The 15,290-nt window shown below is 32.2% G+C and overlaps 1 protein-coding gene across 1 annotated transcript in view; it reads left to right on the top strand.

Annotated features, from left to right (window-relative positions):
- Positions 1-15,290, top strand: part of CSMD1 (CUB and Sushi multiple domains 1) — a 1,092,711-nt gene that overhangs the window by 947,765 nt on the left and 129,656 nt on the right. The window contains exons 38-40 of the mRNA XM_068183622.1: positions 4,844-4,962; positions 10,442-10,511; positions 12,665-12,781. Coding sequence (XP_068039723.1) covers positions 4,844-4,962; positions 10,442-10,511; positions 12,665-12,781 — 306 coding nt within the window. The remainder of the gene's footprint in view (positions 1-4,843; positions 4,963-10,441; positions 10,512-12,664; positions 12,782-15,290) is intronic.

The raw sequence follows: 15,290 nt of genomic DNA, 5'->3' as shown, positions 1-15,290 counted from the left end.
TTGTTCTGGAAATGTGACTGTTTAATTCCACTGCATTTGTGGCCACCGATCTTTTAAGCTTGGTCTTAAAATCGCATTTATTTATTCAGTGGTAGTTTAAATGTTTTCCTTAATACTCAAACAAATGAAAAAATAAAAAGTCTGGAAATAATGAGTGTTTTTCTCAGCATGCTGCTTGAATTTCTCAGTTAAAGTCAAGTTTGTTTTAGTAAAAACTGAATATATGCTGAATATTGACGTATAGATTTAGGCCACCTTTTTAAATGTCTGTAAGTATCTATCTATCCATCCATCCATCCATCCATCCACCAATCCATCCATCCATCCATCCATCTATCTATCTCTCCAAATTTAGGGATTAGAATTAAATTTTTCAGTAAAAATGTTCTTTTACGCAATCCATATTTTAATAGTGTCATCCAGCTCTATTACTTTGAATTAGGATATATGGCACAGGTCAGCATCACTCATTTTGTAAGCTTTTAGTTTACTGCTATACCAAGACGATGGAATATGTATGAGTAATAAGCTTACTTTTAACCAACATCTCCTTTTCTGAAGCCACTTTATCATGTCTTTTCAAGTGTTAAAGGTTCTTGGCAGCTGAAATAAAGGATTCACTGGTAAGGGGACTAGAAAGCAATTGACTGTCTTTTGTAGTACTTCTCTATCATGAAGATATCTAATAAATTGAAAGATAAAAATCAGACTTGCAAAGAAGAAAATATATTCTTCCAAGTAGCAATATATTCTTCCAATATTGTATTTCACAGGTCCAGTTTAAGATCTTTCATGCAATTTTGATTTTAATGTAGCTCTTCATTGCAAGTCTTTTCTGTTTCCCTGTGTTAAAGCAGGTGTAAATCATAAACATGCCATTTTTAATTTAGCAGGTCCTGATCCTGTCAGTATATCTGTGCAACTTACTAGATGTTGACAAGAATCTGACCTCTTTGCAGTAACTCATTGAGATGAAGACATTTTCTAGGCTGGTGTCTGAAGCATGAAGTTTTGAAAGGGACAGCTTGGATTTTGATATACACCATTATCAAAATAGAAAGAACAATTCACTCCAGCTTGATGTTTGTAATATAGTAAAGCATAATATGTTTACATTAGCTGCATAGGGTGGAAGGAATGTGGAATTCAAAAAAGAAAGCCTGATGACTTTTGGTCCAGCTGTCAAGACATTCTTGTGTTGTCCAGTTCTCAGCTTTCTGAAATGGACACTAATGGGCATTCACATTGTCAGATATGCCAGCAAGAATTTTCTTTCTGCCAGCAATGGCAGTGATGTTTGGACAGAATATGAAGTAATTGTAGGCATGGATATAATTATGTAAGTAAAGCATATTTGTCTTATGGCACAGCAGAGTCAAGAAAGTGTTTAGCAAACAGTAAGTGGAAGAAGGTCAGGGAGAGGGTTATCACTCTTGACATTGATGTGTTCTATTTTGTACTGCATAGCAGAAGCTGAGCTCTGAAAAGCATGCACTTAAGAAACCCTTGCTGTTTTCTGATTGCTTGGACTTGACATTTAACATGTTTTCCCTGTATTACTGACTGTTCACATACAACTTAGTTTAATTATGTATTTTTCGAGTCTCTGAATATTTAAGATTCCAAGTTTGTCAGATACCAGAATTTTTTTGCTTTCTCTCAAGCATTCTTTTGATGTTTGGACCTGTTCTAACTAAATGAATTTTTGAAATACACTGGGCTAGTATTATGGAATGATTAGAATAACAGAGATTTGAGGATTCAGAATAGTATTTGATTCTGCTTTCAACTTTCTCTTGCTTTTGGGATAGTTATATTCCTTCTTAATATCTGGTATATCAAAGAAAGGCAAAGTGTTTTATGACATTCTGATAGAATATTCTATAATTTGCATCATTTTTCAGACCAAAGAAATAGTGTATACAAAATGTTATGAAAAGTATATGAAGCTAGCAGAAAAAAAGGTTTTAACCCAATTATTAGAATCTGTTAAAGATAAATACATAGTATACTGCAATATCAGTTACACAGAAAGTTAATTAGAAGGTTTTTGATGGATCATAGTCTGTTTAAATTCTGTATACTATTTGACCAATGATGGAATGAGCTATATAACAAGCACATTATTAGTGTTGCTATGCAGCCACTATTAAAGCTGTTTCTGTAACTCAGAAAAATATGTAGAAGTAACTTTATTCATACAGGGTCTGCAGCCCTGTTACTCTCAACATAAAGGAATGCTGAGTTCCAAAATAAAAATTTCTTGATGACAGGAACAGAACCTTAAATTTATATTCAGAGAATTCAGCAAGTAGATTGGTATCTGTACGCAATTTAGTCACTGTGTCTTTGTTAGGTGCTTATTTATTTAATAACAGTGATCTTGAAGCAGATATTTTTAAATTTTATTTTCTATTCAAGACTGAGAAAGATGAGAAAATGCACAAATAAGCATTGATCTTCAGTTGCATCTGAACGCTGGATTCTCAAATTAGTGAACAGCAGTCTGCATATGGTACTTTGAATTACTGAGCTGAGGCATTACACTTCACTTAATGCTGAAACAGTTTGTGTGGATGCATATCACAGCTATTTAGTACCTATACTCAAAGGAACTTATGGTATTGTAAAATACAGACTGACCAAAAGAATGATATTAGTTAACCTGCAGCAAAACCCAAACCATGGAAGTTAATGACAATATCTTCATGATTGTTTGGAACATTACAGTTCCACATAGTGGTGACACATGAGGTTCCCAGTGGCCATGTAAAGTCACCATAGCATCATTTGAAAGTTGATTATATTGGAAGAATATCAAAATTTGTAAATTCTGCGATAGAAATTTCTGAAAATCTTTAAAGTACTTTTAGATATTTTTCCTAAATTATACATTCTAGTAGACAAAATAACTGCTTCAGGGAGGTCCCATTATTTGCAACTTTTAAATAATTCTTTATTTGCTAATTTGAAATTTTTTTGTTTGATCCCTCTTGGGTCATTTATTATGAAAACTGTACTTCATACTCTGATGGTTTTCACTCAGAATTAGAATGGCTTGTCATTATCTTCATTCCTGATAAAAGCAAAATATAGTAAAATGCAAGGGCACAGGACTAACAAGGAACATTCAGGACCATAGAACTTAATGTAGGAAAGAAAAAAAAAAAAAGCATAGTAATCCCAATTTCCTATGAAAGTATAAAAGCTATTTCAGACTTCCATGTGCTTTATTAGGAAAAATATATTTACGTCAGCTAAAACTTGAAAAATACTTGAATTGTGTGAAATTCTAATTTGTGCATTTAATATTTGTAAGGCATTAGTATTTGAGTGATGAAAAGTACGTACATAAAGGTTTATGATATAAAGTTAAAACCATATCTGTATGAAAATGTGTGATCAACATTGCCTGTAAGAAAATTGTATTTCCCTAGAAAAGCTAGGGTCTCAGTGAATAATATCGGATATTGTTTCATGATGAACTATCTGGAACAACAGACTAAGATGTCACGTATCAGAATAAAGTCAAATATAATGTAATTTCTGTACTAAATACAGTCCAGTTGCACATACTGTCACCAAACAGGTTAGATTTCATAGTAAGATATTGAGAGTAGTAGTCAGGTTTCTTTTTCACACAACTGAATTGAAGGATGCACAGGATCACATTCAGTAAAGTATCATGTTTCTCTACTCTTTATGAAATTTTGTGCTAATAAATTCTCAAAATATCTTCTCACACATTATGGAAATAATTTCCATTCTGTTTTGGCTTCTACGGATCATATTTTCATAAAACATAAAAACTACATAATGATGCTTCAGGAGTAATTTTCTCTAATAAATAAATAAGTTAACAATTAAAATTGTATTTTAGACTGATATTTGACTTCACAAAAGGTTTTTCACATTATAAGGGGAATGAGATTCTCTTGTCAGATCATGAACTTACAAATTAATTCTTCTGGTCCGTGTGTTTGCAATGAAAATCTTAAAATAACAGAATTGTTTAATCTAATCTCCTGTTTGTCAACTGTCTTGTTCATTTGGAGTATTTTCACTCGGAAAAGTTGATATTTAATTTTCCATAGTGCTGACTAGCAAACTCCTTAGATAGACACAAGGAAAAAAAGTGATATGCACTTGACAAAAAGCAGAATTTTGTACTTTAGCTTGCCAAATTAGTTAAACAGATTTGAGAAATTACTAATCATGGGGAATCTTTGTTACACAATTCTCTTGTTTTCTCAGACCTGGCTTAAAAATAATTAAGAACAGACTATCCTGTGACACCTATGCAAAGACTTAGTTTTGGGTTGAAGTACTAAATGTCAATATCTAAACTTCTTTATAGTCCATGGAGTTGCCAAAAAATAAGGAACCACCAATAAATTCTGCTCATTTATTGTTGAAAATAGAAAATACGCATAAAGTGTATTCCCTCTCTCTCCACTTCCTTCACAAGGATAATAAAGGATTAAAAAACCCTAATAAACTAAAATGAGCAAACAAAACCCAGGCTTTTTAACAAACTAAAATCACAATACTGCTTTGGAGACTATAAAACTGTGTAGTGTGTCATAGCAATGTGACCTAGTAACTGGTACAGTCACAGTGTATAATCTTTGTGCTTCAGCCATACCACTTGTATTCTGTAAAACAGTTCTGAAAACTTCTGTTTTAAACAAAATTGCCGTTTATTGTTGAAATGAATTTTTAATTAATGTTTTCTTAAACACCCATAATTCTATAGAAAGAATTCATTAAGGCAGAGAATATAAATGAAAACCTGCTGTCCACTCATCTATGTTTTTTCAATTTTTGTTTTTACTTTTTCCAGCTGTAGGCCTTGCTGCCTGTCCAGAACCAGTAATTCCTAGCAATGGGATCAAATCAGGAGATAGATATATGGTGAATGATGTTTTGTCATTTCAGTGTGAGCCAGGATATACATTACAGGTATTTCTTTCTTTCTTTTTTTCTTTGAATAATACACTGTGAAATGATTGCAATAAAATGCCAAGAGACTTGTCCAAAACATATTTTAATGAAGAGTCTGTAGTGTATACATAGAGATGTTTTAGGTAGAGCCTATGTGAGTGCTCAAATGTGTGGCATTTCTGTCCCTCAATAAATCTGGACTGGGAAATTTTGTCTTAGATCAACATACTATTGAGCAGTAAAGGCCATCAAAATGGACATTGAAATAGCATAAATAAAATGTTTTCTCTAGAAAATTGTTATATACTATACTATAGAGTACTGTGTTTTTTCCTTTTGGGGGATTGATTTATCTAGGTGAAATTTTAATGTAGAAATACAGTGTGGGATTTCACATTCTGCTCAGGAATTGTGGAATTTAATTTCTAAAGTAAATTTTATTAATGCTAAATCTACTCTTGAAAATCTTTCATGGAAGAGTATTAGAAATTAGTTCACTGATTGGGGATGTTCTCTGTTCAAACACTGGTTTAGTTTCCTATGGTAGACATATAACTGAGGTGCTCTTTGTAAATTTTTCAGAATTCTGTAAATCTAAGACTAAAAGCTTTTTTCTTTCCTCACTAGTTTCTTTAATTTGTTTAAATGTAATCCACCAACCGTAAAATACATTGAGAACACCTAAGTTCAGAATCTTTTGCTTGGTAATAGGTCCCAACCAAGACAGTGTAATACCTGTATCAGAGAAGGCAAAGTATCACAACTTCTGTTCCTTACAAGGATAAAGTTCCCCATCTGAGGACTGTCAATTCAGTGTTTCTTCCCACAACATATATAGAATATTTCTTTGGTCTCCATATTTCTTACCATTCTTCTAAAATTCTTGCAGAATTCCGACTAAACATCTTACCTCTAGGCTGGTTGTGGGAACCCATGCAAGTGAAATGTCTCTCTAGCTGGCCAGGAATATGCTTACCTTTTCAGTCATGCATGGCAGGTGTAGGCCATTTGAACTAATTCATTCTCTTTACTTGTATTACATGACATGAAACAACCTGCATTGGGAGCATTCCATATCCATAGCAAAAAAAGATTTTCTTATACTAGTATCCTGCTAATTAGAAAAGATTCAACTTGAGCATGACAAAGCCGATTCTCCATCTACCCTGAGCACTCATTGCTTATTTAACAGTTTGTGGGTTGCTTAAAAGCCAGCTGATTGTTCATATATTAACTACTTAAGTGTTTTTCTTTCAAAATTGATGTTATTTTGAAAATACCTAATGGTATAAACTCATTAATTTTGGAGTTTTTAACTATATTTTCTCTATTTCATATGTCCCTTACAGTATCATATGTAGTTAGCATGTCAGTAAGAAATGAGAGATTTGATAACATTTTAATGACATGATTCCTTCAGAAGGATTATCTGTCATTAAAAATTGACACCAAAATAGATTGAGACTTTAATTTAAAGACCACTATTGAGCCATTAACAGTTTTCTATTTCAAAGTTGCATTAAACTGAGTAAATGATGGAAGGACATATTGTGTGTCTATACCTATGTTGCTGTAGCTGAGGCAAAGATATGGGAACTGAAATTTCATCTTCAGCACTATTTATTTGTTGAAATGGGGTGCTGTCATGCTTTTGGCCTAGCTGAAATAGAACAGTAGCAATTATCACAAGACAGAGACTATTCCTCACAGGCAGTTTGCATCGTGGCACTTTTTTTGGAGATTAATTTAGAAGAAAGAAGTCAAGGAGGTAGATGTACAAAGCACTGTGCACTCACACTCAATCCCACACACTTCCACTAGTATAGATGTAACTTATATGTTCTTTTAGGGCTTTTTTTGTATTCATTGAGCTAAATTTAGCATTATTCATCTGTAGACTCGGGACAGTCTATTTCAATGCAGAATCTATCTGGAAGTCAGCCTGCAATAAACTTGGTTACACAACAATAAATATAATTGTATTTTAAGAGTTGTTGGATTAAAAAAAAGTATTCCCTTTTTTGTTCTTTTTTTTATTTTTTGGAGAAAGGTTCCTATTTCTAACATTTGTAGAAAAGTTACATGTAATTCTTTATATACTTTTTTATTCAGTTCCACTTTATGGTGAAAGGATCAAGATCTGCTGGTAGGGCTGTTATATAATTGCTGTTCATATAATTGCCAAGAGGTGTTTGTTTAGTGCTTCATTGCTGTGATCCAGGTCACTTCTTCTGAGTTGTTATGACTGAAATACATTTAGGGAAACATTTGATTTATGGCTAAGCTTATAGCAGTGATTTGATAGGAAAAAAGTGAAAAAACTAAGCCTATACTAATGATTTCCTATGGAGATGGAATAACATATAACACAATTAATTTATTATAAAAAACAGCCATCTCATCTCAATCAGCTGTTTAGACTTTCATTGTGACACTAGAGATTATCAACCATACTCCTCTATGGACTGATTCATACTAAGATTTCATGTTAGAACAGGAACTTTAGTCTTAAAGTATCATCCTTCGTCAGTGATATCAGAAGGTTAACACATGTATCAAACTTTAAACTGCTTAGATTTAGTGGAATGACCTCTACTTGTATTGCCCATCATATTGCAGACTCTTATCCCTATCTTTTTCAACTATTAGAAATATCTAAACCTTGCATATTGAAAAAGGGCATAATTACTCAGTTTTTAATTACATGGATTAGAAATGGATACATGCTTAAGATACAGCATCATCAAATATTCTGTCCATACTAAAAATAGTACTGGTGCAATATTGATGTGGGGTGATAACAGTAGAATCTGAATACTTCAGAAGTGGTTGGAATAAGTACAAGAAGCTTTTTGAAGGTACACATTGTTAGCCCTGGCTTGATGTTTTGGATCTACTCGTACTTATAAAACGATCAGAATGCGAGTTCATAAATACAGTATTAATATAACATAATGATGCATTTGTGAAGAAGAGAGCTGCACACAAAAAATCTCTCATCTGTATTAAAGTTAAATTTCAAGACACTGTGTATATCACTATAACAAACCCATATCTTTTGTCTATATGCAGGTCTTTTCTGTAGCCCTTTCATACAACTAACTGGACTTTTTTCTATATACTTACAGCAATTCCATTATTAAATTCTTTCTTAAAATTTCATAGCATATTGTTCCTTAACTATATATATTCCAACTGTAAACCTCTTTTTCAATACATCTAAAACATTAATACTAGCTGTGGAAGCTGACATATGTAAAAACTAGTTTCATGAGCTTTTTCAAAGTATAAAACTAAGATCTTGAATATTAAATAGATTCAGTAGAATTCAATAGAAAAAAGTTTGAATCTTTCCAAAATATTAATGAGAATTGCTATGCTGTATGGACTCTGCTGTAAGAAAGTGCATACATATCTATATATATAGCATGTTAGACAGGACAAGTAAAATAGGATCCAAATTAAAAAGAAATAATAATGAAAATAGTGTTCTATGAGACATAGTATGTTTTCTAGTGAACAAATATAGACCAGCATAACTTCTTATAATATTTTTTTTACTCTTTAGCTGTGAATTCATTCTCAATCTTTAGAGAACATATTCACAGCTAGCAATAACAATCAGCTGTGGATTAGTTTATAATTGAGACTTACCAGAAAAGTCATAGAGCTCAAACTACTACCTGGAGATGCATAAGAAAGGTAATTACTAGCTGTAGGATTAAGTGTCTCCTCACAGGAGGGAACTTTAAAAGACTGAAATCAGAGTGTACTCTTCTTGGAAAGAGGCTTGAAGCTAGAGGAATAATTTAATTTTATTTTTCAAAAGATCTTTTATAGTCTATTTTATGTTTTTCCTGACTGTGTACTTATATTAGGCTTCCCCCTTGACTCACATCAGAGACATGCAATCATAGAAAACTAGAAAAAGAGAATAAAATAAAACAATGCAATCTTGGAAGACTAGAAAGAGGGAGTAAAACACGGAATATTGCATTAAATAAATTATTCAAAACCTCATCCATTTTGCAAGTAACTAAGATGACACAGTAAGTGCATGCATTTTTTTTCCTTTAAAAATGCAGCTTTTAAGAAAAAAAATTTTATTGCATTATCAATCTGGAGTGTTTTTAGGAAAAAAAAAAGACTAATTTATTTTTCATTATTTTAGTGAAAACTGATCCTTTATTCCTTCTAAGTAATTTTCTGTATGTATTTCAGTTTGGCTTTCAGAACATGATTGCCTAAATATACTTAACTAAACAATTAATTAAAGGACTTTTATTCCATGCAGTTCTATATGAATTTTTTTCGAAGTAGAATGTAAACATTCCAAATGGTGTGGAAATGTCATCAAATGGATTTTCTTTGACTGAAGTTTACCTGTTCATTCCTTTTCTTATTATTATGAGTTTATAATTGCTATGGACAAATAATATTTAAATAAATCTTCATATTATATTGATTAGATGTGCTGCCTTACTAAATTTTAGACTCATAATACACCTGATATAAAATAAACTAGGGATGTTAAGTGACTAGCACGAGTTTGTATATCCAAGTGATCAAAACAGAAACTTAAACTTGTTCTCAGTCCCATGTCTCAGTCTTTGTATCAGTTGCTCTCATTCCTGCCAGTTTAATCAGCTTTCACATTTCAGCAGAAGAATGCATAGCCTGAGTATCTCAAATGACAGAATTGACAAAAAAGAAGACTTTTTGTGCTAATGTTAAGTTCTCAGTTTGAATTGTTCCTAGGGAAAACAAAGATGGGAGCATTTTGGTCCTAGGCAGTCACCCTGAGGTATGTGGGATTAGACTGTGCAAGTTACAGATATGTCTTGATTTACTTCCTGCCCCCACGAGTCTGCTTGGTTCTTGTGATTTTTCTTAAAAATAGATGGAGTAAATTAAACATGACAGCTATATAAAGAGGCACTTGTATTTCTACAGCTGTGTGTCAAGATGTTGCATGAATGTAGTGGGCCATGTTGTGAGGCCATGTGAGAGGTCATGGCCTGCTGCTATTTGTTGATGACAGGCTTGGCATGGTCCACATTGCGCATCTGAAGGAAGTAGATGAGGAACAAATTCCTCTCTGTGTCTGTAGTAATCACACAGAGCAATGGCTGATTGACTACAGATTGCAGCATAAAACTCAACCACTGTGCTTGCACTGTAGATGGAATACAATGGAATTGAAACAGGCAGTGAACTAATCAGACCATATGAGTGCACATAGTTAGCTGCATCTACTTTTAAGAAATTTTCAATTTTCCAGAGAAAAGGTGTTTTAGAACATTTATCCAGCAGAAAAATAAAAACATAAAACCTGAACTATTTGAAAACACAGTTTTATTCAAGAAAATATTATGTAGTTGGCTAAAATAAGAACATACACTGATAAGATCATCCAAGAGGTCCTCTGTAGCTCTGTCTTTCAGAAAAGTCCCATAAATAAGTATCTTTAATCTGATGTTTTGCCCTTTCCAAACAGGGCCGTTCTCATATTTCTTGTATGCCAGGAACAGTTCGACGCTGGAACTATCCATCTCCTCTCTGCATTGGTATGGAAACTTGTTTTCAGTTTTTCTGACCATCAGTCATAAGAAACTCCTGACCTTGTCATGCCCATTGTGCTTCACCTTAATTCTGCTTCATTCAAAACTTTTTTGAGTTTCCCTTTGTATCTATGAAATATGGGAAAAAATTATTTTTTTGTCTATTAATGGTTAAATGCTATTTAAAAAAAGATATTGTGAGAGTAGTATTGTACTAGTAAGTATTGTGAGGGAAAAGGAGGAAACCCATATGTCAACCACTGTTTAGCTTTTCCTGAATAATCAGCTTTGAATCAGGCTGAATCTTCTTCATGAACTTAAGAGATGCCTTTTGCAGAGTGCTCAGCTTGGAAAACTTCAGAGTCTGGCAGGTCATGCAGGACACCTAGGAGATTTCCTAAAGAAGCAGGCAGTGGAGAGCAGCTCTGAATGAAGCCAAGCCTTCAGGGGTGATGTAATGAAAAGCAATTTCAGGGGTGATGTAATGAAAATGAAATTAAGAGATCCAGAAAAGGCTGGCTCTTTTTACCTGAGAAAGCTGTTAAATGATGCTGAGTTGAAAAGTAAAGCTAAAAAGCATTTTCCTTTTAGTACATTTAGTCCTTAGCCAAACAGATCTGAGTTTTCTGTTTGTAGAAAATAATCTTCCTCAGTATTTTTTCTTGATTAGACACAATTTAAGAGAGTCAAGATTCTGATGTATTTTGGTATGCTTATTTCAAGAAAAAGCAGGAAATAAGAGAGAAGCACAGGTCCATCATAATGTACCATCACTTTAGCTTTGAAATACATTCTTCAGTGAATGCTTTTAATTTTAATATTCAACCAGCAAAAGCTGTTTGTATTAATTTCACATCTAAAAGAAATTCAAAATATTGGGATGATACAGAACAACACTAACATGAAATAATTTTAAAGATTCCTTGTCAAGTTGAGCACATACATTTTTTTGTATTGTCAAGTTCTACAGTAGGAATCAATTCTGATTTATATGGAAGCAGTGAATTTCCTTCCAATCAGTTTTAGAAATTTATTTAGGAAAATTTATTTATTTATGAAAATTTATACACGGAGGGGCGTTTTTGGCTTTGGGGACTTTTGTTGTTTCTTTTCTTTTTATGGTAACCTTATGTTTCACCTTGCATACTAAATATAGTTCCTTCTTGAAAACATTGAGCTCCTTGAATTATGAAATTGTGCTATCCTGGGAGCTAAAATACTCTTAAGAAAACAAAGACACCCTTAAAACATAACCCTCCCTCTTCTCTCACCTCTAACACTTAAAATATTGATTTTTATAGAATGAAAGCCAAAATCAGTACAATTATTACAACAGACAGTATCACAGTATCACAATTGTGTTATCAGATCATGTGTCAATGTAATGCCTGGCATGAAGACTCACAGGCTTTAAAGTAATGATTCCTCAAATAATAAATTTTAATTGCAATATTCAAATTTGAGTTCTTGAAGTTATTCTTACTTCATATTACTGTCCTAGTGTATGTGTAAACTCAGCCACTTTTTTGCAGGTTGCTTCACATATTTATGGCTTAGCTTTATGTCATCCTAAATGATGCAAGTGGATTTTCAATTTCCAAACATATGAATTTGCTGGATAGAAGAATACCAATAGAAAGCAAAGAATTATTCTGTTATGCAGCAAGTCTATCTTCTTTCTGAATTAAAGCAAAAACTGTGGTGGGGGTGTTTATTTGCTTGTTTGTTTTTAAATTCAAGTGTATTTTTGGTTATATTGAGTAATAGATTTGTTTCTGCATCATGATTTGGGATCATAATTCAGTTTAATTCCAGATTTGTTTCTCTGATTGTGAAACATATCTCAACATAGCACCAGACCTTTTTAACAGCAATTGCCAAGCTGAGACAATGGGTTGCCTATATGGGTTGCACTATATGTGCAAGTACACATTTGTAGTTATATTACAGTGAACATATCACCTTAAGTGAAGATTTTGGTCTAAATTGCATCTTTTTTTTTTTTTCCTCCTTCATGAGGAGTGTTTTGACTATGATAAATTTCACTGCTTTTGGGTCATAGGAACAAAATGGAAAATCCATTTTGAATTAAGCATATGTCAAATGCTAAGAAATAATATTAATAAAAGATACTGTGATTTTCTTTTTGTTTTTAATAGCTAAATGTGGTGGAACACTGACAAACATGGCTGGTGTTATCCTGAGCCCAGGTTTTCCTGGAAACTACCCTAGTAACTTAGATTGTACATGGAAAATTGTGTTGCCTATTGGATATGGTAAGTAAACTTACATTGGAAGAGCCATTATTTGTAATCATCAGATTTAAATATATATATATATATATATATATATATATATATATATAATATTATATTATTATAAATATTTTACTTCCAATATGAAGTGAATTTTATCCAGTGAATGTATTGTGAACCCTTACGTAATTATTTGCTACATTTGAAATTAAAATGGTTGGCAATTTTAAAATGTGTCTTTGCCAGAGCAACTTATTATTAACTCAGCCTGTCTCAGAAACTGATTTCAAAGCAAATGAGATCTGTGGCATTAAGATACATCAGATGAAATAAATAATTTGACTTCTAAATTACATAATGGTCTTTTGTTCTCCAAGTGACTTTTTAAACAGTATTTCATGTTCTAGAAAAATAGACAAAACCTCACTTCTAGAACTATGAATTTGGTTAAAAGCATTCTCAAACTGTATTCCAAATCCTAGATTCTAAATTGCAAACTTAGAATCTATCTAGGTTTACCTTAAAACTACTGTCATAAAAAAAATCTTCACAAATAATTAATAACTATGTTGAAAATGTAATAATAGAGTATAAGGAATCTGTAAGTTCATGTAAAAAACACAGTCTTCTATCATTATCTGAACTGAAAGAGGAATACATTTTCTTGTTGTGAAACTCCATGTCCCATACTGTAAATTCAATGCCAATGCTCAGTTCAAAAAATCATTTTAAAAACTTCTTACTAATTTAAAAATAATTTTAAAAACTCATTACTTATTTGAGGAAATAAGTTTATTTTCTGTATTTTCCATTTGCATTCAGAAGAGGGATTTTTGTAGTGAGATGTACTACTTTCATAGTACTTTACAAAGTTAATCTGTAAGAAATACTTTGCTGCTGCTTAGAATAGTGCCCTTTATCAGTGAACACCTGATAAAACTGATCCATCATCATTATGGATAGCCTTAGTAGCCTTAGATATAGATGTAGGAGAACCACAGACAGAAGTTTGTGGTTTGGACATTCTTCAGCTACATTTGCAAGAAAATATAAATGATAAGCAATGTCATCCTAATTAGGCTATTATAATATTGCCTTTGAAATATAGTCCTTCATATGTCTCAGAGTTGCTCTTTTTCTTTTAAGCTTTTCCATGCATAAAATGTTTCATTAACTAATTGCAAAAGAGCATCTTGTATCCTGTTATTACTTCTCTCACTTCTCTGAAAGTCTCTGGTGGTGGCAATTCTCTAAATATAAAAGACTTTTGTTTAGTAAGGGTTTTAACACATACAAAGTGTCCATAGCACTGATCTATCATTGCCTTCATAAATACTACAAAGAACGCTTTTTTACCACCAAATTCCTACAGTGATATTTTTCCTCAAGTATTTCTTAAATAATCCACATATAATATCTTTATATCAGGTTTAAAAATTGTATTTGCTGTGATCTTTCACAGAGTACTTCTACTTGGATATTATTTTAATTAGAAGTATAAGCTTGTCTACTGAAAACCGTTTGTTTACATGTATTCTATAGTATCAAAACAGCTGTGTGCTAAACAAAGTCTAACAATAAAACTGTGGAGCTAAATGTGCTCCAAAATATAGTGCTCTCTTCATTACATAAAAATATATCAGTCATGTAATAGAAGAAACTACTAAAATCCAAATATTTTAAAATAGAGAATATATATTTTCAAGTGAGTTGTTGTGATTTAAAATGATGTCATGTAGCTTTTAATTAATTAACATTTATAAAAACAATTACCTCAGCTTGGAATTCCCATTATTTAGAGTACATTCAAGTGAGAAAGGAACTGCTGTTGAGATTCAAGCAGGAAGTAATATATTTGTAATTTGACCAGATAACGATTTATTTTCTGTAGCTATCAGTTATATTCCGTGTAATTTTATGTAAGAAATTGTTTAGTGTAGAAAAATTCTTCTTTGACATATCAAATTGACATTTACAAATTGTATAAACTTGGACTTAAGGCTTGAGGGGATACATACAGTGTGTTTTGATTGAAATTAGCATGTTTGAAACTATTTTAGGTAGTCTATTTTTATTTTAATTACCTTTAAACCTACTTTTTAACTTTTATAACACAAAGCCTTTCTGTACAGAATATATACAACAAGACATAGAAATATCTTCTCAGAAATTAAATTAAAATTATTCAGTTTTAAAGGTATTCCGTGACTCATCAGAGAATAATTCATAACAGTAGATTACTTTTATTCAAATACCTAAACAATGTTTGGGCTGTATATAAATATGCCAAAGTTGATTATCTGCTTGTCACTTTCTCAATTTAGGTATAACATTAAGTGGCTGCTCAATTTTTTTATCATTTCTATGGTGCTGACATCCAGTCTCGGTTGGAAATCACTAGCCACCGATACTGAAGTCAAGATGTTTCCAGGCTGCTTGGTGCCCTATCTCATCTCAGATCCTGAGGGCATTGTAAAATTAGTGACTTCATTTAAGTCAGACTAGCTATATAAAGCATCATACAGAGATG

Source organism: Anomalospiza imberbis, chromosome 3 (assembly GCF_031753505.1).
Source record: "Anomalospiza imberbis isolate Cuckoo-Finch-1a 21T00152 chromosome 3, ASM3175350v1, whole genome shotgun sequence".
Lineage (NCBI taxonomy): Eukaryota > Metazoa > Chordata > Aves > Passeriformes > Viduidae > Anomalospiza > Anomalospiza imberbis.
This window is presented reverse-complemented; position numbering and strand designations above follow the sequence as displayed.